The following is a 25,234-nucleotide window of genomic DNA, read 5'->3' as shown; positions in this document are numbered from 1 at the left end:
GTTGTGGGGGTGAAACCCACGCAGACCTGGGGAGAATGTGCAAACTCCACACGGACAGTGACCCAGGGCCGGGATTCGAACCGGGGCCCTCAGCGCCGTAGTCCCAGTGCTAACCACTGCGCCACATGCCACCCTTGATTTCAGCTTCTTAATGGATTGTTCATTTGTTGCTCTCTTTGGTTGGCTCTGAATATGGCGGTCAATATGGTTGCCTTCCTTAATCCTAATTATGTTTGCTCTAGAGTCGCCAGGTATCTTTCGATACCGCCACAAGGTTCAAAACCGAATACTGATCAAAGACTCGATACACCAGTTAGTTAGTTCAAAGTCAATGCTTATTTATTTACACACACAGTTAAATATACTCATGCACAAAACTCTACATATCAAACTATCACTACTGCTAAAGCTTATACTTAGCTTCGGACGCCCACTCAGTCAGAGGAACAATGGCCGTTGTTTGGATCTGAGGCTGCTGGGGTCGAAGTGGTGAAGGGGAAACAGCTAAGGTCGTCCATCTGGTAGTGAGCGTTGACCTTGGACTTACTTGCTTCTGGTGCAGCTGGTGGACAGGTCTCTCCTCGGTGAGAGCCGGGTCCAAGAGAACGATTCTCTCTTGGGGGCTCCTTCTTGTACCCAAAGGGGCTTCACGCTCTTTTGGGCGGGCCTTGAACTTGGCCCCAATCAATTGGGCCGTTTCTTGATCATTCCTATTGATCTCGTCCAATAAAGGGGTGGGTGCCCTAATGGCTGGGCGTGTCCTAGTGGCCGTTGGCCTGCTTTGTTTTCGGTCTCCTCTGGCGCCGGTGTGTCTGCCTTAGGATCGGTTAATCAAATGTTACTCTTTTGTTCCCGGAGGTGGGCTATTAGTATGCTAATGGGCCTACAATTTTGGTCTTGTCTGGGAGCTGCGGCTCCAATAAACTGACAAACCCTGAACCTGCTTGTTTTCTCAGTATTGCCCATTTCCCTTGCAGTCTTTGCAAAGTGTCCATTTTGTAATCTGGAAGTGGCCATCCCAGATGGTTACACATTAGAGACCCTTGAGCTTACACAAACACTACTATGTCCTGCCCTGTAGTCTCCTGAGAAGCTCTCCAGATTTAGTTGTGTGATCCTGACCTGTTTCTGTACCTGGCGCCCGCTTCCTTATTTCAACCTGATCCATGTTCAGTTCTTAACGCTTTGTTGCTTGCTTGTAGGCAGCTACAAAATAGAGGAATTTCTTCTTTGATTTCATGACCAAAGCACGGATCGCGTAATGTCATTGTACGTGCTGGGTGCGTGACCTGCTCTCTGCTGTCATTCTGCTGGGTAGACTGCCGTTTTTAAAAAGAAATTTGGTCCTGGGACAGTGCGCTGACGTCAAGAGGAGACCGTACTGGGACAGCGCGCTGAAATCAAGAGGTGTGGCAGTCTGCCCCGCTGGGCACCGGGCCTGTACATTGCCAGATATGCCTGAGGGGGGCGTGCTGATTGCATTCTCTCTTTTTTTAAACAACACATGGTTTCCCATGAGTATTATTTGTGAAGACTGCTAACTTATAATACCATTATAGTGACACGATTGCAGAGGTTTCAAACATTCACACAGATTTCACGTGCTGGTCCTTAAAATTCCACTTGCCCTGCACCAAAGGAGAATCACACATCATTTCTTTTTTGTGATTGCTGCTGGTGCCGCCTTCTTGGATCTCAGTTTGAAGAACAAACAAATTGCTGCAATCCCTGTTTATGTAGCTATCACATTGCATACTTCCTCCTGTGATGGTGTAGGCATTGATGTACTTGTGGAAGCCAGTGAACTGGTGCTGACTGCCAGCATTGTGAACCACCATTCTCATCACTCACACAAACTTCACTCAGCTGCTCTCTGCTTCCTTCACGCCGAGCCCCAACAGTCCCTCCACCAGAAGTACCGCCCCCGCCGCCTCTTATTGGTCAGCAGAACCAATTAGGAAAGCTAATCACCTATTGAATAATCTGGGTGCTAATCAGATGGTGCAAGGCAAAATTCTGCGATTGCTGGCAGTTGCAGCCGGCATTCTCAACCTAAAAACCAGACCACGGTCTGGAGCACCATGACCGATCGCTCCGTGACCCTCCGACACTCGTCCAGGTCGTGACCCCGAGTTTGAAAAACCCTGGTATATAGGATTATGCCAATAAAATTTTGATATGCAATCGAATGAAGGCGACACAATTTAAGATACTGCATCGCTTGCATATCACGCCCAGTCTGAGACACCGGTTTGATCCTGCTATATCTCTGATGTGTCTAAATTGTCTGGTCGTCTAGAATGATTATATGCGCTGCGTATGGACCTATGTTAATATTCAATCCTATTTATCTGGTGCAATTAAAGAGCCAGAGAGGAGATTTGACAGGGTCTTAGAATTGGATTCTTTGTTCTGGACTGTACCAGTTGTGTATTGAACATTTTGTTGCATTATGTATGCAATAAAAAAGAGAATGTTCCACTTCCCAGTATTTCCCTCATCTCCAAAATCAGGGAAATTTGTTTTTAAAAGGCCCCTGTAGTTTGTGTGGCTCTGTGACGTTACTGTAAAGGGGATGCAATGAGTTTTTCAGGACAGGTCATTAACCAGATTTTGTTAACTCCACAGCACGGTCGCAATGTGTAAACTCTTACAACATGGCATTAACACAGATGACAAGAGGCTGCGGGATATCATGGTGAAAGGGGAGGAAATATTCAATGCTGATGAGGGAATACGCACTCGCTCCAAGGCAGCAAAAAGTAAGAATTTCAAAATTCAGCTCCAAACTTTCAAGTGCAGAATTTACCATCCTCTTTAAAAAGCCCCAACTCCTCTATTTAAAAACAAATTGAACATTAGTCACAACATCACAAGTTAATTTGATTTTACACAAACCAGATTATAAGCTCCGTATAAACTGTGTCTCGTCCGGGAAGGAGCATGTGAAGAGAATGCAGAATTATATTTTTTAGTGGCACAAAAGAGCAGAACATTTCATAGAATCCCTTCAGTGCAGAAGGAGGCCATTCGGCCCATCAGGTCTGCACCGACCATCTACAAAATCACCCCACCTAACTTTTGGATACTATGGGTCAATTTAGCACGGCCAATCCACCTTACCTGCACATTATTGGACTGGGAGGAAACCGGAGCGTCCGGAGGAATCTCACGCAAACTCCACACAGATCATCACCCAAAGCCGGAATTGAATTTTGGTCCTTGCCACTGTGAGGCAACATTGCTAGCCACTGTGCGAGTTGACAGTTGTGAAAGGGTAGCTCTAACTAAGTATATAAATAATCAGTAATTAAACAGATCAAAGGGATTAAAATTAAGTAGAAGGAGTTAACATTAAAGCGATCCAAATTCCATGAAATAAAAACCTGGTTTGCATAATTAAGTAAAATATGAGCGAGGGCTACAAAACCTTTTTAAAAAATCTCGATAGGTATATGCACAAATGTACTTTTACTCAAAATGATGTATCAGATGTATCAGCTGAGATAAGTTTCTTGCAGTTCCTGAGCACATGGGAACTCCAGGACACTTCATGTGAATAACCATGGATCCAGATGCTTAAACTTTGTGTTTGAGGAGCAGCTGGAGTTACTAGCATACTTGTGAAGCTGAGAATTACCTGGAGCTCTTATTCTAGGATTGCTCCCCCTGTAGTTGCAGTGAGATCAGAAGAACGGTAAAAGGTAGCCATCTGTCGGAAGAGGCAGACAATGGAGTGTGGTGCATTCAAACAAGTTTACAGGGCTGAATGATTGTATTGAAAAAATAGGGGTGAAGAAGTGAAAACCAGCACATACTGGTTATAAGCAAATAGTATTTGACTACCTTGACTGAGGGTTTTTTTTAATTAAAGGAGAGGATGGGATGAGGGCAGTGCAGTTGATGTGTTTATGAACTTGAAAAGGGCATTTGATAAAGTATAACATATCAGACCTTTTAGCAAGATTGAAGTCCATATAATTAGAGACAGTGAGGATGTAGAAATTGGCTTTGTGACGGAAAGCTGGGAAGTGACAATGTTTTACAGACTGGGAGTTATACCACGATTCCATATTAGGACCACTGTTCCATTTGATATGCATTAATGACCTGAATTTCAGTATGTAGGACTTAAAGTTTGCAGATGACCTGAAACTCAAATGCTGTAACCAATGAGTAGGATTGAGAAAATAAATGTGTTCTCTTTGGAAAAGAGAAGATTAAAAGGAGATTTGCTGGAGGTGTTCAAAAATTTGGATCATGTTGAGAGTAAATAGGAGAGTGAATTTTGGGTGATGTGTTTGGGAAGTACAGCACAGGCACTAGCTGGGAGCCGCTGGGTCTGTGCTGTGAATACTACTTTGTAACCAGGAGAAACCGATTTAGTGGAGAAAAGAGGCAACTTGAAAATTGAATAACTTTTAAAAGATTAGATACTTGAAGAGGAAAATATTGTTGGGCTTTGGGGAAAGAGCAGGGCAGTGGGAGCCAGCAGATACTGCGGGTTGAATGCAGCCCCCTATATTCTGTATGGTTCCAAGATCTGTCGACAAGGGATTGACAAAAGGTGAATTTTAAGATTTTATATTTGATTAAATGATGGGGTTGTTGGGGCTACTAGTTTTTTGGTAAATATTCCAGTTGTTTCTGAACTCATAGCTGTAATTTCTGAAGAGTTACCCTGCACTATGCAATGCCTAATTTACATTCCCAATCCTTCTTGGCCTGAGGTGAATTTTCTGGTCATGATCTGATTTGTTTTATTTGAGCAGATCCAGAGCGTTGGACCAACATTCCTCTGCTAGTAAAACTCTTCAAGCTGCTCATTGGTGAACTCTCCAGCGCCATGGAAGCAAACCTCTCACGGCAATCAACAGCAGCAGAATGGAATCAAGGTATAGTTCCAGCCAATGTGAATGCTTGTTTCTTCTCCTGACCTCATTATCTAAGACATATATTGTCCTTTATTGTTTGATCCTTAATAACAGCTGAAGTATTTATTTTTGAAGCTGCCTTCTCTTTCCCAGGCTCTGTTTTGTCAAGTGCACAGCACTCATTTTAAAGCTGGCTCTTCATTAGCTCCTTGCAGTTTGTAACTGGGGGAAGATGATCCCTTTGCCTGTTCAATGTCACCGACATTGTGTCAGAATCATTGAGCTGGTGTTTAAATTGTAATGTTTCATAATGATAGTATTGATACTAAACCACCAGATTGTGGTGTTGTGCTGCACTGCTCCTACCATAGGCCCTGTTCAATGATTAATCTCCTCGATACACAGATACATGGTGCCACACTACAGATTTCTAAATGGTAATTTCATCGCACTTACACAAGCATTCATTTGTTTGCAGCCTTGATATAGTTACCAGAAACTCTATCAGGCTGCTAATAGAACATAGAACAGTACAGCAGAGTACAGGCCCTTCGGCCCACAATGTTGTGCCGACCATTTAACCTAATCTAAGTTCAACCTGACCTACACCCCTTCAATTTACTGCTGTTCATGTGCCTGTCCAAGAGTCGCTTAAATGTCCATAATGACTCTGACTCCACCATCTCTGCTGGCAGTGCATTCCATGCAGCCACCACACTCTGTGCAAAGAACCTACCTCTGACATCACCCCTATACCTTCCTCCAATCACCTTAAAATCTTGTCCCCTTATGTTGTGTCTTCAGTTCAATATTCCTGGAAAAATATTACGTGAGCATTTATGTCATGTTATCTGTTTTAACTTATTCTTGCAGACAGGAGTGGTGGGGGGGGGGGGGGGCAATTTAAACTGCCCTGATTTCCCTGCTCACTATCCATCCATAAACAGAAATTTGTTTCTTCATTTTGATTTTCCCCCTTTATAAACAGTGGCATATTTTTCCCAACTCTGTCATGGATATTGTGGTTGTGGGGCAGCCTGGTAGCACAGTGGGTAGCACAGTTGCTTCACGGATCCAGGGTCCCAGGTTCGATTCGTGGCTTGGATCACTGTCTGTGTGGAGTTTGCACTTTCTCCCAGTGTCTGCGTCGGTTTGCTCCCACAGTCCAAAGATTTGCAGGTCAGGTGGATTGGCCATGCTAAATTACTCTTAGTGTCCAAAAAGATTGGGTGGGGTTACTGGGTTACGGGGATAGGATGGAGGCGTGGGCTTAAGTAGGGTGTTATTTCCAAGAGCCGGTGCAGACTCGATGGGCTGAATGGCCTCCTTCTGCACTGTAAATTCTATGATAGTATAAAATGCAATACGGTACGCTCTGTACTACATTGATCACCTAACCTGGAGATCGAAGGGCAAATAGCACATGTTAGCGAATGTTGTGTTACGATTCTCTGACCAGACCCCAATTTATATTCTGAAACAGGACGAGACCTCGATAATTTTTCAATTTGTAACATGTCGCTCCAGGGGTGATTCCACTGACAAATAGAGAGCTTTGTATTAAAACAAACTTTATTGTTAACACAAGATTAACCCCATTAACATGCAAGGAAAAAAACAGCTGTTCAATCAAATTAAACTGTTCTTACAAAAATAAAGGTCTTTGAGCTTACTGTACCATCTACTTCTAAATTTTCAATTAAGCAAAATCCCCACATACAGGTCAAATGTCAATTATTAATGAAGTTAACATTCAGTGGCTTACGGATTTATTCACAAAGTCCTCAGAGAGCAGCTTTCAGAAGTCAGTCTGAGAAACACACCACCTTTCCTTAGAGCCCAGAACAGAACCCTAAAAATGGAACTAAAAACAACAGACACAGGACAGAGCTGAAAACCAAACTTAAAAAATGGACCCAGCCCCTCCCATGAGTGACATCACAGCCTGCCTAGCTGTTAACACCTTAATCACCACTTTGCAGACATATAATCTGGATACCTTAACCTACGTTTTTAATAACATTACTGCAACAGACACAAATTTGCTCCATTCATCACAGTTGTGTGCTCATGTTCTGGAAGTGTGCTATTGGTAAAGTTAGTTGACATCAATGGTGTTGGTTATCCTGCATCATTAAAACCATGACTGTTCCAAACTTGCACAGCAAACTCAAGGCAAGATTAAATAAAAAGGATTGGTTTATTTTTACATAAGAGAGGGACTTTGCAACATCCACCCTTCTTACACTCTCACACTAAGCGGGAGGTAAGGAAAAAGGAAGGGGATTCGGGTCACAAGCAACATAAAATATAAGTTAGAGTTTTACGTGTGTCCAGAATCTGAAGTCTAATAGAATGCTCTCTGAGGGGAGATTGACTGAATGTCGGGTGATCGGTCTTTCCAGAGTAAGACTTGCACAATGGGAGAAGGTAGATAGAATGGGTTCGGCTGGAGGCACGTGTTCCAATGTTCCGGCAGTTGATCAGAGTTCTTTCTGCTGCCACCGTCTTGATGGTAAGATGGTGCCATCAAGCACAGGCTGCTTGTCTGGAGCTGCAGTTTTTTTTTAGAGGTCCAACAGTGATTGACCATTGACTGGATAATAAAAGAAGTTAGACAGCCCAAGTGTTGGTCGTGTAACACTGGTGTTGGGTTGTTAAATGAGGACCTCTTGTGAAAGTATCATGTTAAAACAGATTAGGACTTGCAAAGGGTTGTCTTTGTTTGAAATTGGCTGGACAGGTCGACAGAGTGCAGGGCCACTGTGTTGACTGATCTGGAATGTTTATGCTAGTCAAGGAGTGTTACATTCCAAACATTTGAGTTCTCCTTTGTTAACTTTGAAACTGCTGGAAGCCAGTGTGAGAACAGCTGGTGCCGTATTGTTAGCTCAGCAATTGTCCATTTTGAAAAGATCAAAAAAATTGACTTGCATACATGTATATATTATATATATATAATATATATATTACACATTTTATATATAAATATATTTATTTATTTAAGTTTGTGCCCATTATGTACCAGGCACCAACATCTAGTTAGCTTAGCTCCAAAAGAAGCTTTTCCAGCCAGCTAGTGGGCAAATATTAAAGCTGAGTGCATGGGTCAGGCATCTTGTTCTTGCTATCCTTGCAAGCAAAATTGTGCAGATAATGCTTCAACAGGACAAAGAGCGAAAACAAGTGGGAGCTGGGTTTCAGGGCTGGCCGGTTGTGGCTTTGAGTGTCATAGTCATAAAAAAGGTCCTTCGGCACATCGTGTCTGCGCCGGTGAAAAACAACCACCTAACTATTCTAATCCCATTTTCCAGCACTTGGCCTTGTACGCCCTGAGATTGAAAGTGCACATCTAAATACTTATTAAATGTTATGAGGATCTCTGCCTCCGCCACCCTTTCGGGCAGCGAATTCCAAACTCCCACCACCCTCTGGGTAAACAGGTTTTTGCTTACACCCCTTACCTTAAATCACTGCCCTCTGGTCATTGACCCCTGCTATTTCCTCCCTTGCTCTCACTCAGCAGCCCTGGATACATTTCATCTGGCCCTGGAGATTGTATACCTTTAAGTCTGCCAGATCACTCCCTACCTTCTCTCTGTCTATGTTAATCTCTTTAATTTTATCACAGTCCTTCTCCCTGATTTCTATACCCAAACTGTCCCTCTCACCAGTGAACACTGACACAAAGTATTAATTTAGAACCCTATCTACACCCTCCAGCACAAAGTACCACTGTGGTCCTTAATGGACCCTACACTTTCCCTAGTTATTCTTTTACCCTTGATCTACTTGTAAAACAGTTTAGGATTTTTGTTTATTTTACCTGCCAGTATCCTTTCATGTCCCCTTTTTGCTCCCCTAATTTCCTTTTTAAGTTCCCTCTTGCACATTATATACGTCTCTAGTGCTCCTGCTGCTTTTGAGCCTTTGATATCTGCCATTTGTCTCCCGTTTTCTCCTTATCCAATGCTGTATATCCATTGACATCCAGGGTTCACTGGATTTGTTGGTCCCACCCTTTTTCTTTATTGGAACATGTTGGCCCTGCACACTCCTTATTGCCTTCTTGAATGCATCCCATTCAAGTCCCGGTTCTGTCCCGATTTACCGAAAAGTGTTTGTTCCCAGTCCACTCTGGCCAAATCATATCTGATCTTATTAAAATCTGACTTCCCCAGTTTAGAACTTTGATCTCAGGCCCATCGTTATCCTTTTCCACAATAATCTTATCTAATGGAGTTACGATCACTGTCTGCAAAATGTTCCTCCACTTCCACTTCAACCACCTGCAGCCCAGCTTCGTTACCGAAAATGAAGTCCAGGACTGCCCCTCACTTGTAGGTCCCGCTACGCACTGGCATAAGTTCTCCTGGATGCAATTTAAGAATTCAGCCCCTTCTAAACTTTCCCTAATTAATATTTGGGACATTGAAATTCCCCCACTATAACTACCCTTTTACTTTTGCACTTCTCTGAAACTTGCCAACATATCTGCTCTTCTACGTCTCTTGGACTGTTTGGGAGCCTAGAGAACACTCCCAGAAATGTGATTGCTCCTTTTTGGTTTTTAAGTTCCACCCATATGGCCTCAGTTGAAGAGCCTTCTAAGATGTCATCCCTCCTTACTGCTGTAATTGATTCCCTTATCAAAATTGCGACAACCCCTCCTATTTTACCACCTTCCCTTTCTCGCCTGACATTGCTGTATCCTGGAATATTGAGCTGCCAATACTACCCTCTCTCAACCATGTCTCAGTGACGCAACAACATCATATCTCCATGTTTTAATTTGTGCCCTCAATTCATCTGCCTTGTGTTATGGGCCAGGATTTAGAAAACTCCAAAGTATATCATGAAGTTCACCTGACCTACAACTGTTCATTGATTTTGGTTATGGGGAGCACAAGGGTCTACCTTTCAGGTGTTATTCAGGGCCTTAAGCCCTTTTCATCAAAAACAAAGTTTATTCTACGAATTTAGTTAACATTTTTATAAACACACACAGTAAGCATTTTTATCAACTACAAACATAAATACACCACACAGCTACAGTGCTCTATTTATAAACATTAATACATTTCCCCTTTAAGCTGTCCCAATTTGACAAGATCCCATAAACCAGAAACCCCTTTTCAAAGGTGTGGCCCAGCACACAGCACTCAAGACCTGGTTTAGGTACTACTTGTTTCCTGTTCAAACCAGCAGGTTTGAATTCCTTTAAGAAAACAGTTATCACTTTTAAGTTATCACGTAATCTGGAGACAACTTTTAAAATGCAGAGAGAGAGAGACGCCAAGACCCTTGTCTGTCTGAATACAGCAGCCAAATGTGAACAAAAACAACCTCAGAGTCACATAACAACTCCCAGCTCATAAACAAAAGTAAAACCCAGAGCCACAGCCCAGCTCCACCCACACAATGACATCACTGAAGCCATTTGATAAGACAAAACATTTCTTAAAGGGACATTCCCATGACATTTGTTGCATTAAAATAAATACCATCCAATCTTGCCAAACTCCCTGGTGACTTAACTGGTCTAGACATTCTATGCTTTCCTGACTCACTTGATGTCTCCTCTAATTTTGGCTGTGCATCTATCCCTGCTGAACCTTCTCTGAGGATCCCAGACCCCTGCCAAGTTAGTTTAAACCCTCCCCAATAGCACTAGTAAACCTCACTGCAAGAACACTGGTCTCATTTCAGTTCGGGTCCCACCATCCCCAAAAATGGTCGCAGTTTCCCAGAAATCTGAAGCCCTCCATCCTACACCATCTCTCCAGCCATACATTCATCTGTACTAACCTCCTATTTCTGTACTAGCTAGCATGTGGCACCGGAAGATTACTACTTTGTGGGTCCTGTTTTTTAATATATTGCCTAAATTCTGCTTTCAGGACATCATGCCTTTTTCTGCCTATATCGTTGGTACCAATATGTAGCATGATATCTATCTGCCCTCCCCATTCAGTGTACCCTGCAGCTGTTCACGGGCACCAGGAAGGCAGCATATCATTCTGGAGTCGCAATTGCAGGCACAGAAATGCCTGTCTGTTCTCCTTACAATTGAATACCACCATAGCCCTGACATTCTTCCTTCTCCCTCTTGTGCAGCAGACCCACCCATGGTGCCATGAAGTGGCTGCCACTGCTTTCCCCGACACATTCATCTCCCCTGACAGTATCCAAAATAAGAAGTCTCACAACACCATGTTAAAGTCCAACAGATGTATTTGAAACCACAAGCTTTCAGAGCACTGCTCCTTCATCACTTCACCTGATGAGGGAGCAGCACTCCGAAAGCTTGTGAGACTTCTTACTGTGCCCACTCCAGTTCATCTCCATATCATGAGTATTCAAAATGTTAGATATCTTAGAAATGGGGATGGCCACAGAGGACTGCTGCGCTACCTGCCTTCCTCTACTCTGTCTGGTGGTCACCCATGCCCTTTCTGCCTTTTTAATCCTCACCTGCGGTGTGACCACCTCACTGAATGTGATATCCACGACTTGCTCAGCATCGCGGATGCTCCACAGCGAATCCATGCGGTTAGTCAGTGTAGAAATCTACCATGCGGTTTAGGTGTAGTCTCGTATACATTTCAAAACTCGTTAGAAATTGAAGTTGCACTTCTCGGATGCGAAATAAAATTATTTTATTGTGTCTATTGATTATAATTGAGAGTCTGGATAGGACTTCCGGTTGCGGTGAGGATGAGCTAGCCGCACGTTTCGGCGGCTCCAGCTCCGACGGACCTTCGGGCTCTTTTAAGAGCCCCAACGGGGATTTTTTCGGCCAAGCAACCCGGAGTCCCCCCCCGAACGACGGAGGAAAAAACCGGCGGCGGCGGCGGCTGCAGCCTGAAGAATCTTCGACCATAAGGTCAGAGGGAGTGGAAGACAAAATGGCGGCGGAGAAATCGCAGGCGACATGGGGGCCTGAGCAGGACGAGGTCGTGAGACGGTGCGTGGACCTGCTGAAGAAGGAGGTAATGACCCCGTTGTTACAGGCAATTGAGGGGCTTAGGGAGACTTTAAAGACCCAGGAGACTGAGCTTCGCGTGGTGGAGCAGAAGGTGTCAGGTATTGAGGACGAGGTCCTGGGCCTGGCGGTTCAGACTCAGACGCACGAGGCACTTCATAAAAAGTGTGCTGAAAGGATCGAGGCCCTTGAAAACGGAGCGCGAAGGAAGAACCTTAGGATACTAGGTCTCCCTGAGGGTGTGGAAGGAGTGGACTGTGGAGCGTACGCAAGTAAGATGCTGAGCTCACTGATGGGTGCTGAGGCCCCTGCGGGCCCCATGGAGGTGGAGTGGGCAGGTCGGATCCCGGCGAGAAGACCAAAAGCGGGAGAACCACCGAGGGCGATAATCGTGCGATTCTACCGCCATAAGGTCCGAGAAGAGGTCCTGAGATGGGCTAAAAAGGTGCGGAGTAGCAGATGGGAGAATGCGGTGGTACGGATATACCAGGATTGGAGTGCGGAGGTGGCGAGAAGGAGGGCGAGCTTCAACCGAGCCAAAGAGGTTTTGCACAAAAAGAAGGTGAAGTTTGGGATGCTGCAGCCGGCAAGACTATGGGTCACGTATCAGGAGAGACACTATTACTTCGAGACGGCGGAGGAAGCATGGACCTTTATTAAAGAAGAGAAACTGGACTGGAACTGAGGGACTGATGCTGCAAGGAATTGTTATTGTTATTGTTTTGTTAATGTTATGGTGATAGTTAATCGAGAAGTAAACAGGGAAGGGGGGCGACACTGGGGAAATGTGGGCGCCGGTGAGGGGGGAAAGACGGGACATAGTTGGAGAATGGGGAAGGGGAGGGGAGGGGAAAGGGAGCTGCGCCATAAGAGGCGGGTCAGGTAAAGGGATGTTCCCGCGCCAGAAAGAATAAGGCGGGAAGACAGGCGCAAGGCGGATGGGAGTTCCCCACACGGGGGGGTCGAGGAGTGAGCAGGAGTAGCCGGGGTCATTTGAAGTCAGCTGACTTACGGAAGTAATATGGGGGGAGCAATCATGCTAGATAGGGATCTAGCGGGGGGAGGGGGGGGGGCGGCGGAGGGGACAACTGGGTTGCTGCTGTGGAAATCCAAAAGGGAATGGCTAAAGAGTGGGTGGGAGTGGATCCATGGCGATTTCTAAGACCGAGGGCTAGGGAGTATTCCTTCTTCTCCCATGTCCATAAAGTGTACTCCCGGATAGATTTTTTTGTTTTAGGCAGGTCGTTGATCTCTAGGGTGGAAGAAGCTGAATACTCAGCCATAACGGTTTCGGATCATGCCCCACATTGGGTGGACCTGGAAGTAGACAGGGAGCAGAGAACACTCTGGCGATTAGATGTGGGACGGATGGCGGATGAGGGAGTGTGTGCAAGAGTGAGGGGGTGTATTGAGAGATACCTGGAGGTCAATGACGACGGCGAGGTCCCTGTGGGAGTGGTCTGGGAAGCACTAAAAGCGGTGGTCAGAGGAGAGCTGATCTCTATTGGGGCCCACAAAAGGAAAACAGAGGCCAAGGAAAGGGATAGATTACTGGGGGAAATTTTAAGGGTGGACAGGGAATTTGCAGAGACCCCGGAGGAGGAGCTGGACAGGGAGAGGAGACGACTCCAGACCGAGTTTGACCTTTTGACCACCAGAAAGGCGGAGGTACTGTGGAGGAAGGCACAGGGGAGGAGGTACGAATATGGGGAAAAGGCTAGTCGCCTGTTGGTGCACCAACTGCGAAAGAGGGCAGCAGCGAGGGAGATAGGAGGAATTAGGGATGAAAGGGGAGACACTGTGCGAAGGCCAGGAAAGATAAATGAGGTGTTTAAGACCTTTTATGAGGAACTGTATAGGTCTCAACCCCCAGGGGAGAGGAGGGGATGCGGCGGTTCCTGGACCAATTGAGGTTCCCGAAAGTGGAGGAGCGGGAGGTGGCAGGCCTGGGGGCGCCGATTGAGGTGGATGAGGTTATTAAGGGACTGGGAAGCATGCAGGCAGGGAAGGCTAAAGAGTGGGTGGTCGGGGACGGTGTGCGACGCTTGGGGAGCGAGCGGGAGCGCGGAGGCAGGATATGGGACTGGCCTAGAGAAGGTAATGGCTAGTCGACACGGGAGGGGGGCAGGTAGCCCCCTAGTGAGGCTGATCACGTGGAACGTGAGAGGCCTGAATGGACCGATAAAAAGGGCCGGACGGGTTCCCGGTGGAATACTACAGAAAATATGTGGACTTGTTGGCCCCGTTGATGGCGAGGACGTTCAATGAGGCCAGGGAAGAGGGGACTCTACCCCCGACAATGTCGGAGGCGACAATATGGCTAATTTTGAAGAGAGACAAAGATCCGTTGCAGTGCGGGTCCTATAGACCTATTTCACTATTGAACGTGGACGCCAAGTTGCTGGCAAAGGTACTGGCATCGAGGACTGTGTCCCGGGGGTGGTGCACGAAGACCAGACAGGGTTCGTAAAAGGGAGACAACTGAATGCTAACGTGCAACGACTATTAGGGGTGATAATGATGCCCCAGTGGAGGGGGAGGCAGAGATAGTGGCGGCAATGGATGCAGAGAAGGCATTTGATAGGGTGGAGTGGGAGTATTTATGGGAAGTGTTAAGGAGGTTTGGGAACGGGTTTATTCGCTGGGTTAGACTTCTTTATGGGGCACCAGCGGCAAGCGTAGTTACAGGTCGACATAGATCGGAGTATTTCCGATTATATAGGGGAGCAAGACAGGGATGCCCGCTGTCTCCATTGTTGTTTGCGTTGGCAATTGAACCTCTGGCCATGGCGTTGAGAGACTCCAGGAAATGGAGAGGGGTGATTAGAGGGGGAGAAGAACATCGAGTCTCATTATACGCGGATGACCTCTTGATATACGTGTCGGACCCAGCGGGGGGGATGATAGAGGTTATGCGAATTTTGAGGAGGTTCGGGGAATTCTCGGGGTATAGGCTAAACATGGGGAAGAGTGAATTATTTGTGATACATCCAGGGGACCAGAGTAGAGAGATAGAAGGCTTACCGCTAAGGAAAGTGGAAAGAAACTTCCGATACCTGGGGATTCAGATCGCTAGGAGCTGGGGAACCTTGCACAGACTTAATTTGACACGGCTGGTAGAACAAATGGAGGAGGACTTCAAGAGGTGGGACATGCAGCCTTTATCGCTGGCGGGCAGGGTGCAAGCAATTAAGGTGATGGTCCTCCCGAGGTTCTTATTTGTATTTCAATGTCTCCCTATATTAATCACCAGGACCTTTTTTAATAAAATAGATAGGAGCATCACGAGCTTTGTGTGGGCAGGGAAAGTTCCGAGAGTAAGGAGGGGGTTCCTTCAGCGTAGTAGGGATAGAGGAGGACTGGCACTACCGAACTTGGGAGATTATTATTGGGCCGCCAATGTGGCAATGATACGTAGATGGATGATGGAGGGTGAGGGAGCGGCGTGGAAAAGACTGGAGAGAAAGTCCTGTAAAGGGACGAGTTTAGAGGCGCTGGTGACGGCACCGCTACCGCTCTCACCTAAAAAGTATACCACGAACCCGGTGGTGGCGGCAACACTGAACATATGGAGACAGTGGAGGCGACAGAGAGGGGTGCGGGGAGCCCTGGTGGGGTCCCCTATCAGGAACAACCATAGGTTCGCCCCAGGAAGAATGGATGGAGGATTTCAGAGCTGGTACCAGTTGGGAATTAGGAAGGTGGGAGATTTATTCATAGATGGGACTTTTGCGAGCTTGGGAGCATTGGAGGAAAAGTATAAGTTACCCCGGGGGAATTTCTTGGGATATTTGCAGGTGAGGGCGTTTACTAGACAACAGGTGAGGGAATTTCCGTTGCTCCCGACACAGGGGATACAGGACAGGGTGCTTTCAGGGGTGTGGGTCGGAGAGGGCAAGGTGTCAGAGATTTACAGAGAGATGAGGGAAGAGGAGGAGGAGTCGGTGGGAGAACTAAAGGGAAAGTGGGAAGAAGAATTAGGGGAGGAGATAGAAGAGGGTATGTGGGCTGATGCCCTAAGCAGGGTAAACTCCTCTTCCTCATGCGCCAGGCTTAGCCTGATTCAATTTAAGGTGCTACATAGCGCACACATAACGGGGGCAAGATTGAGCAGGTTCTTTGGAGTGGAGAACAGATGTGGGAGGTGTGGCGGGAGCCCGGCAAACCACGCACATATGTTTTGGGCGTGCCCGGCACTGGAAGGATATTGGAAGGGAGTGATCTCGCAGGTGGTGAATGCCCGGGTCAAACCAAGCTGGGGGTTAGCTCTATTTGGAGTTGCGGAAGAGCCGTGAGTGCAGGAGGCGAAAGAGGCCGATGTCGTGGCCCGGCGCAGGATCCTACTCATGTGGAAGGAGGCGAAACCCCCCGGACTGGAGGCCTGGGTAAACGATATGGCGGGGTTTATTAAACTGGAGCAGATAGAGTTTGCCCTGAGAGGATCGGCTCAAGGGTTCACCAGGCGGTGGCAGCCATTTCTCGACTACCTAAGGGAACGTTAGAGGGAAGACAGATGACCAGCAGCAGCAACCCAGGGTGAAGGGGGGGGGGGGTTTAGTTTAGTAAAGGTCAATAGATAATGGGGTTTTGTTACTTGGGTATTGTTAAAAATTTATATTTTGTTATCGTTCCGTTTGTTTTGCAAGAGGGAAAAATGTTGTTTAGAAAAAATTTTCAATAAAATATATTTAAAAAAAATAAAAATTAAAAAAATAATTGAGAGTCTGAGACCTTCTTGTGGTTACAAATTAAATGTTCTCAAATAAGCCCTGCCAGCAGAACACTTAAAGAGATATAATTGGCTTAATGGTTTACAAACAGAAGTAACTCTAAAAATACAGTAATGGTTTTTTGCTCAAAGCAAAACAGCTTGCGCAGACTTTAAGAGTTAGAGTGGAAATATGAAAATACGAAAGAAGGATAACGAATAGTTAGGTAAAAGGTATAGTGATCCTGGATGGAAAATGGCTGCCGGACCTCTATCTTTAAGGAAAATGTTATCAGTCTGACTCCATCTGTCCCTACCCCTGTAATGTGCTGATTGGCTTGGATGAGTCTCAAATGCATTTGGTTGGATGGTTAGTTGTCAATCATCAATGTGCAACATATATGTGGATATGTTGCATCTTTGGGTGCTTTCTATGTGTTGGAATGTGACTTTCACTTTTAATCAGATCTGTTTTCGTCTGACTGCTATACGTATTCACATTTTGAACAATGGCAGATTCATTTTATTCATGTTAACTTATTGTGACCTTCATTGAATTGTTTCATTTGCTTCTAGTTGGACTGTAGATGTTTCAGACCCATGCTTTCATTATTGCAAGCTGTGTGTTTTTGTAATCTAAGGTTATGCTTGAAGTCTTATTTTGAAATCCATTTTAAAATGGATTTCAAACTGGGCTTCAGTATTTACATCAAAATGGCTAAAGCAATGACCCTTTTACCTATCAGAAATAGCTGGTTCCCTTCAGTCAGTAACTGCTCTTGAACACACTTCCTGCACATGTGCTCCCATGTAGTGCAGAGTGGTGCAGTGTTGGAGGTGACATCCTTCAATGAGATTTTAAGCTAAGGCTGCCTGTCCAGACGAGTGTTAATGATCCTGTAACACTTCTTGTGGAAAAGAAGTGATCTTCCACCCTCTCAAAAAACAGACTAACTATTCGCCTACCTTAGCCCTTTTTAGGGCATATTGCTGTGTGAAAAGTGGTTGCCACATATATCTACGTAACAGTAAACACACTTTAATATAGTTCATTACATGTGAAGCATCGAGAGATGTGGCTGAGACGTGTAATAATGTCTCACTCTCACTTGTACCAGTGTTATGGGTTCAGATGGGAAAAAAACAACATCTAGGTGAGAGGTTCATAATGATCGACACATGCACTCCAGATATGAAGTGGCAGGTCCTCTGCAACTGCTGCACAGTTAGTCTTTTTACATGTAGAATGACCGAGGCTCAGCTAACTGGCGGTTCAGCTTCACAAAGCGGATCCACCCACTGACAGGTATTCCAGCATGGTGGTATAAGAACTAGGAGCAGGAGTATCTTGAAAACATTTAGTGAAGGAGCCTCAACTGCTTCACTGGGCAGGGAATTCCATAGATTCACAAACTTTTGGGTGAAGAAGTTCCTCCTAAACTCAGACCTAAACCTACCTCCCCTTATTTTGAGGCTATGCTCCCTAGTTCTGCATTCACCCGCCAGTGGAAACAACCTCCCAGCATCTATCGTATCTGTTCCCTTCATAATTTTATATGTTTCTATAAGATCCCACCCACATCCTTCTAAATTCCAACGAGTACAGTCCCAGTCTACTCAACCTCTCCGCATAATCCAACCCCCTCAACTCTGGGATTAACCAAGTGAATCTCCTCTGCACACCCTCCAGCGCCAGTACGTCCTTTCTCCGGTATGGAGACCAAAACTGAACACAATACTCCAGGTGTGGCCTCACTAACACCTTATACAATTGCAGCATAACCTCCCTAGTCTTAAACTCCATCCCTCTAGCAATGAAGGACAAAATTCCATTTGCCTTCTTAATCACCTGTTGCACCTGTAAACCAACATTTTGCGATTCATGCACGAGGATACCCAGGTATCATGCACAGCATGTTTTACTATTTTATCATTTCAATAATAATCCCTTTTGCTATTATTCCTACCAAAATGGATAACAATGAATACAATGTCAACATTGTATTCCATCTGCCAGACCTTAGCCCATTCACTTAAACTATCCAAGTCACTCTGCAGACTTCCAGTATCCTCTGCACTTTTTGCTTTACCAGTCATCTTAGTGTCGTCTGCAAATTTGGACACATTGCCCGTGGTCCCCAACTCCAAATCATCTATGTAAATTCTGAACAATTGTGGGCCCAACACTGATCCCTGAGGCACACAGATTGCCAACCAGAGAAACACCCATTAATTCCCACTCTTTGCTTTCTATTAATTAACCAATCCTCTATCCATGCTGCGACTTTACCCTTAATGCCATGCATCTTTATGTTATGCAGCAAGTCAAAAGCTTTCTGGAAATCAAGGTACACCACAGTAAAGTTGTGACCTGATTGGCTGGTTGGGAATCTACACTCAATTTAAAAATTATGCATTGTTAAACTAATTAAACACAATTACTTAATTATAATTTAGAGGGGTATCTAAGTCAGAGATCAAATTTAATTTACTAATTAATTGACGCAATGTCAATTAGAGGGGTGCAGTGCTCTGGCTGTGAGATATGGTAGGTCCGGGAGACTTCCAGCGTCCCGGATGGCTTCATCTGTAGAAAGTGCACCCAACTGGAGCTCCTCACAGACCGCATTGTTCGGTTGGAGCAGCAGTTGGATGCACTTAGGAGCATGCAGGTGGCGGAAAGCGTCATAGATAGCAGTTATATAAATGTAGTCACACCCAAGATGCAGGCAGAGAAATGGGTGACCACCAGAAGGGGCAGGCAGTCAGTGCAGGAATCCCCTGTGGTTGTCCCCCTCTCGAACAGGTATACCCCTTTGGATACTGTCGGGGGGGATAGCCTATCAGGAAAACAGCAGCAGCCAGAGCTGTGGCACCACAGCTGGCTCTGATGCTCAGCAGGGAGGGTCAAAGTGCAGAAGAGCAATAGTCATAAGAGACTCCATAGTCAGGGGCACAGATGGGCGCTTCTGTGGACGTGAAAGAGACTCCAGGATGGTATGTTGCCTCCCTGGTGCCAGGGTCCAGGATGTCTCAGAACGGGTAGCAGGCATCTTGAAGGGGGAAGGCAAACAGGCAGAGGTTGTTGTACATATTGGTACGAACGACATAGGCAGGAAGGGGCATGTGGTCCTGCAGCAGGAGTTCAGGGAGCTCGGCAGAAAGTTAAAAGACAGGACTTCTAGGGTTGTAATCTTGGGATTACTCCCTGTGCCACGTGCCAGTGAGGCTAGAAATAGGAAGATAGAGCAGCTAAACACGTGGCTAAACACCTGGTGTAGGAGGGAGAGTTTCCGTTATCTGGACCACTGGGAGCTCTTCCGGGCAGGTGTGACCTGTATAAGAAGGATGGGTTGCATCTAAACTGGAGAGGCATAAATATCCTGGGCGCGAGGTTTGCTAGTGTCACACCTTTAAACTAGTATGGCGGGGGGGGGGGGGAGGCACTGGAGCAATAGGTCAGAAGGAGACAGCATTGAGGGAGAACTAGGGAATAGGGCCAGTATGGCTCTGAGGAAGAGCAGACGGGGAGATGTTGCTGAAAACAGCGGGTCTGGTGGCCTGAAGGGCATGTGTTTTAATGCAAGAAGTATTACGGGTAAGGCAGATGAACTGAGAGCTTGGATTAGTACTTGGAACTATGATTTTGTTGCCATTACAGAGACCTGGTTGAGGGAACAAAGAAATGTACAGCACAGGAACAGGCCCCTCGGCCCTCCAAGCCCGTGTCGACCATGCTGCCTGACTAAACTACAATCTTCTACACTTCCTGGGTCCGTATCCCTCGATTCCCATGCTAATCGGGTATTTGTCAAGATGCCCCTGAAATGTCACTATCGTCCCTGCTTCCACCACCTCCGGCAGCGAGTTCCAGGCACCCACGACCCTCTGTGTAAATAGGAAGGACAGTATTGGCAGCTAAACACTCCAGCATTTTGATGTTTCAGGCGGGATAGAGGGGGATGTAAAAGAGGTGGCGGAGTTGCACTACTGGTTTGGGAGAATATCGCAGCTGTACTACGGGAGGACACCTCACAGGGCAGCGAGGCTATATGGGTAGAGATCAGGAATAAGAAGGGTGCAGTCACAATGTTGGGGGCTTACGACAGGCCTCCCATCAGCCAGCGGGGATAGAGGAGCAGATAGGGAGACAGATTTTGGAAACGAGTAAAAACAACAGGGTTGTTGTGATGAGAGACTTCAACTTCCCCAATATTGACTGGGACTCACTTAGTGCTAGGGGTCTGGACGGGGCAGAGTTTGTAAGGAGCATCCAGGAGGAGTTCTTAAAACAATATGTAAACAGTCCAACTAGGGAAGGGGCTGTACTGGACTTTGTATTGGGGAATGAGCCCGGCCAGGTGGTAGAAGTTTCAGTAGGGGAGCATTTCTGGAACAGTGACCACAATTCAGTAAATTTTAATTGTTGGTGGACAAGGGTAAGAGTGGTCCGAGGGTGAATATGCTAAATTGGGGGAAGGCTAACTTTAACAATATTAGGTGGGAACTGAAGAACCTAGATTTGGGGAGGATGTTTGAGGGTAAATCAACATCTGATAGGGGGGACTTCAATATGCAGGTGGACTGGGTAAATAATGCTGCCAGTGGACCCAAGGAAAGGGAATTCATTGAATGTTTACAGGAGGGCTTTTTGGAACAGCTTGTGATGGAGCCCACAAGGGAACAGGCCATTCTGGACGTAGTGTTATGTAATGAGCCAGACTTGATTAAAGATCTTAAAGTAAGGGAACACTTAAGAGGCAGTGATCATAATATGGTAGAATTCAATCTCCAATTTGAAAGAAAGAAGGTAGAATCAGATGTAAAGGTGTTACAGTTAAATAAAGGTAACTACAGGGGCATGAGGGAGGAACTGACGGAAATCGACTGGGAGCAGAGCCTAGTGGGAAAGACAGTAGAACAGCAATGGCAGGAGTTTCTGGGAGTAATTGAGGACACAGTACAGAGGTTCATCCCAAAGAAAAGAAAGGTTATCAGAGGGGGGATTAGGCAGCCATGGCTGACAAAGGAAGGTAGGGAATGCATCAAAGCAAAAGAGAAAGCCTGTAATGTGGCAAAGAGTAGTGGGAAGTCAGAAGATTGGGAAGTCTACAAAAACAAACAGAGGATAACAAAGAGAGAAATAAGGAAAGAGAGGATCAAATATGAAGGTAAGCTAGCCAGTAACATTAGGAATGATAGTAAAAGTTTCTTTAAATACATTAAAAACAAACGGGAGGCAAAAGTAGACATTGGGCCGCTCCAAAGTGACGCTGGTAATCTAGTGATGGGGGACAATAGCTGAGGAACTAAATAAGTACTTTGCGTCAGTCTTCACAGTAGAAGACATGAGTAATATCCCAACAATTCAGGAGAGTCAGGGGACAGAGTTGAATATGGTAGCCATCACAAAGGAGAAAGTGATAGAGAAACTAAGAGGTCTAAAAATTGATAAATCTCCGGCCCAGATGGGCTACATCCTAGAGTTCTAAAGGAGATAGCTGAAGAAATAGTGGAGGCGTTTGTTATGATCTTTCAAATGTCACGAGTCAGGGAAAGTCCCAGAGGATTGGAAAATCGCTGTTGTGACCCCCCTGTTCAAGAAGGGAACAAGGAAAAAGATGGAAAATTATAGGCCAATTAGTCGAACCTCGGTTGTTGGCAAGATTCTAGAATCCATTGTTAAGGATGAGATTTCTAAATTCTTGGAAGTGCAGGGTCGGATTAGGACGAGTCAGCATGGATTTAGTAAGGGGAGGTCGTGCCTGACAAACCTGTTAGAGTTCTTTGAAGAGATAACAAATAGGTTAGACCAAGGAGAGCCAATGGATGTTATCTATCTTGACTTCCAAAAAGCCTTTGATAAGGTGCCTCACGGGAGACTGCTGAGTAAAATAAGGGCCCATGGTATTCGAGGCAAAGTACTAACATGGATTGACGATTGGCTGTCAGGCAGAAGGCAGAGAGTTGGGATAAAAGGTTCTTTTTCGGAATGGCAACCAGTGATGAGTGGTGTCCCGCAGGGTTCAGTGTTGGGGCCACAGCTGTTCTCTTTATATATTAACGATCGAGATGATGGGACTGGGGGCATTCTGGCTAAGTTTGCCGATGGTACAAAGATAGGTGATGGGCAGGTAGTATGGAGGAGGTGGGGAGGCTGCAGAAAGATTTAGACAGTTTAGGAGAGTGGTCCAAGAAATGGCTGATGAAATTCAACGTGGGCAAGTGCGAGGTCTTGCACTTTGGAAAAAAGAATAGAGGCATGGACTATTTTCTAAACGGTGACAAAATTCATAATGCTGAAGTGCAAAGGGACTTGGGAGTCCTAGTCCAGGATTCTGTAAAGGTAAACTTGCAGGTTGAGTCCGTAATTAAGAAAGCAAATGCAATGTTGTCATTTATCTCAAGAGGCTTGGAATATAAAAGCAGCGATGTACTTCTGAAGCTTTATAAAGCATTAGTTAGGCCCCATTTAGAATACTGTGAGCAATTTTGGGCCCCACACCTCCGGAAGGACATACTGGCACTGGAGCGGGTCCAGCGGAGATTCACACGGATGATCCCAGGAATGGTAGGCCTAACATACGATGAACGTCTGAGGATCCTGGGATTATATTCATTTGAGTTTAAGAGGTTGAGGGGAGATCTAATAGAAACTTACAAGATAATGAATGGCTTAGAAAGGGTGGACGTAGGGAAGTTGTTTCCATTAGCAGGGGAGACTAGGACCCGGGGGCACAGCCTTAGAATAAAAGGGAGTCACTTTAGAACAGAGATGAGGAGAAATTTCTTCAGCCAGAGAATGGTGGGTCTGTGGAATTCATTGCCACAGAGGGCGGTGGAGGCCGGGACGTTGAGTGTCTTGAAGACAGAAGTTGATAAATTCTTGATTTCTCGAGGAATTAAGGGCTATGGAGAGAGAGCGGGTAAATGGAGTTGAAATCAGCCAAGATGGAATGGTGGAGTGGACTCGATGGGCCGAATGGCCTTACTTCCGCTCCCATGTCTTATGGTCTGATGGACATATGGGAGGCTTTCAAATGTCAGTTGAAAGAAATTCAGGACCGGCACGTTCCTGTGCGCAAGAAGGATAAATATGGCAAATTTCGGGAACCTTGGATAAAGAGAGATATTGTAAGCCTTGTCAAAAAGTAAAAGGAGGCATTTGTCAGGGCTAGAAGGCTGGGAACAGACGAAGCCTGTGTGGAATATAAGGAAAGTATGAAGGAACTGAAGCAAGGAGTCAGGAGGGCTCGAAGAGTTCACAAAAAACTATTGGCAAATAGGGTTAAGGAAAATCCCAAGGCTTTTTCCACGTACATAAAAAGCAAGAGAGTAGCCAGGGAAAGGGGTGGCCCACTGAAGGATAGGCAAGGGAATCTATGTGTAGAGTCTGAGGAAATGGGCAAGGCACTAAATGAATACTTTGCATCAGTATTCACCAAAGAGAAGGAATTGGTGGATGTTGAGTCTGGAGAAGGGTGTGTCGATGGCCTGGGTCACATTGAGATCCAAAAACACGAGGTGTTGGGCGTCTTGAAAAATATTACAGTAGATAAGTCCCCAGGGCCAGATGGGATCTACCCCAGAATACTGAAGGAGGCTAGAAGGAAATTGCTGAGGCCTTGACGGAAATCTTTGGATCCTCACTCTCTTCAGATGATGTCCCGGAGGACTGGAGAATAGCCAATGTTGTTCCTTTGTTTAAGAAGGGTAGCAAGGATAATCCAGGGAACTACAGGCCGGTGAGCCTTACGTCAGTGGTAGGGAAATTACTGGAGAGAATTCTTCGAGACAGGATGTACTCCCATTTGGAAGCAAATGGACGTATTAGTGAGAGGCAGCATGGTTTTGTGAAGGGGATGTCGTGTCTCACTAACTTGATAGAGTTTTTCGAAGAGGTCACAAAGATGATTGATGCAGGTAGAGCAGTGGATGTTGTCTATATGGACTTCAGTAAGGCCTTTGACAAGGTCCCTCATGGTCGACTGGTACAAAAGGTGAAGTCACACGGGATCAGGGGTGAGCTGGCAAGGTGGAGACTTGAGCAGAGAGATGGCAGATGGAGTTTAATCCAGGTAAATGTGAGGTAATGCATTTTGGAAGGTCTAATGCAGGTAGGGAATATACAGTGAATGGTAGAACCCTGAAGAGTATTGAAAGTCAGAGAGATCTAGGTGTACAGGCCAACAGGTCACTGAAAGGGGCAACACAGGTGGAGGAGGTAGAAAAGAAGGCATACGGCATGTTTGCCTTCATTGGCCGGGGCATTGAGTATAAGAATTGGCAAGTCATGTTGCAGCTGTATAGAACTTTAGTTAGGCCACACTCGGAGTATAGTGTTCAATTCTGGTCGCCACACTACCAGAAGGATGTGGAGGCTTTAGAGAGGGTGCAGAAGAGATTTACCAGGATGTTGCCTGGTATGGAGGGCATTAGCTATGAGGAGGGGTTGAATAAACTCTGTTCTCACTGGAACGACGGAGGTTGAGGGGCGACCTGATAGAGGTCTACAAAATTATGAGGGGCATAGACAGAGTGTTTAGTCAGAGGCTTTTCCCCAGGGTAGAGGGGTCAATTACTAGGGGGCATAGGTTTAAGGTGCGAGGGGCAAGGTTTAGAGGAGATTTGGAGGCTTGTTTTTCTACACAGAGGGTAGTTGGTGGC

The 25,234-nt window shown here is 45.8% G+C and overlaps 1 protein-coding gene across 4 annotated transcripts in view; it reads left to right on the top strand.

Annotated features, from left to right (window-relative positions):
- Positions 1–25,234, top strand: part of ipo9 (importin 9) — a 267,453-nt gene that overhangs the window by 186,963 nt on the left and 55,256 nt on the right. For all 4 annotated transcript variants that reach the window (XM_072480721.1, XM_072480720.1, XM_072480719.1 and 1 more), the window contains 2 exons: positions 2,629–2,762; positions 4,773–4,895. In XM_072480721.1, coding sequence (XP_072336822.1) covers positions 2,629–2,762; positions 4,773–4,895 — 257 coding nt within the window. The remainder of the gene's footprint in view (positions 1–2,628; positions 2,763–4,772; positions 4,896–25,234) is intronic.

The sequence above is a fragment of the Scyliorhinus torazame genome, chromosome 17, assembly GCF_047496885.1.
Source record: "Scyliorhinus torazame isolate Kashiwa2021f chromosome 17, sScyTor2.1, whole genome shotgun sequence".
NCBI classification, from domain to species: Eukaryota; Metazoa; Chordata; class Chondrichthyes; order Carcharhiniformes; family Scyliorhinidae; genus Scyliorhinus; species Scyliorhinus torazame.
This window is presented reverse-complemented; position numbering and strand designations above follow the sequence as displayed.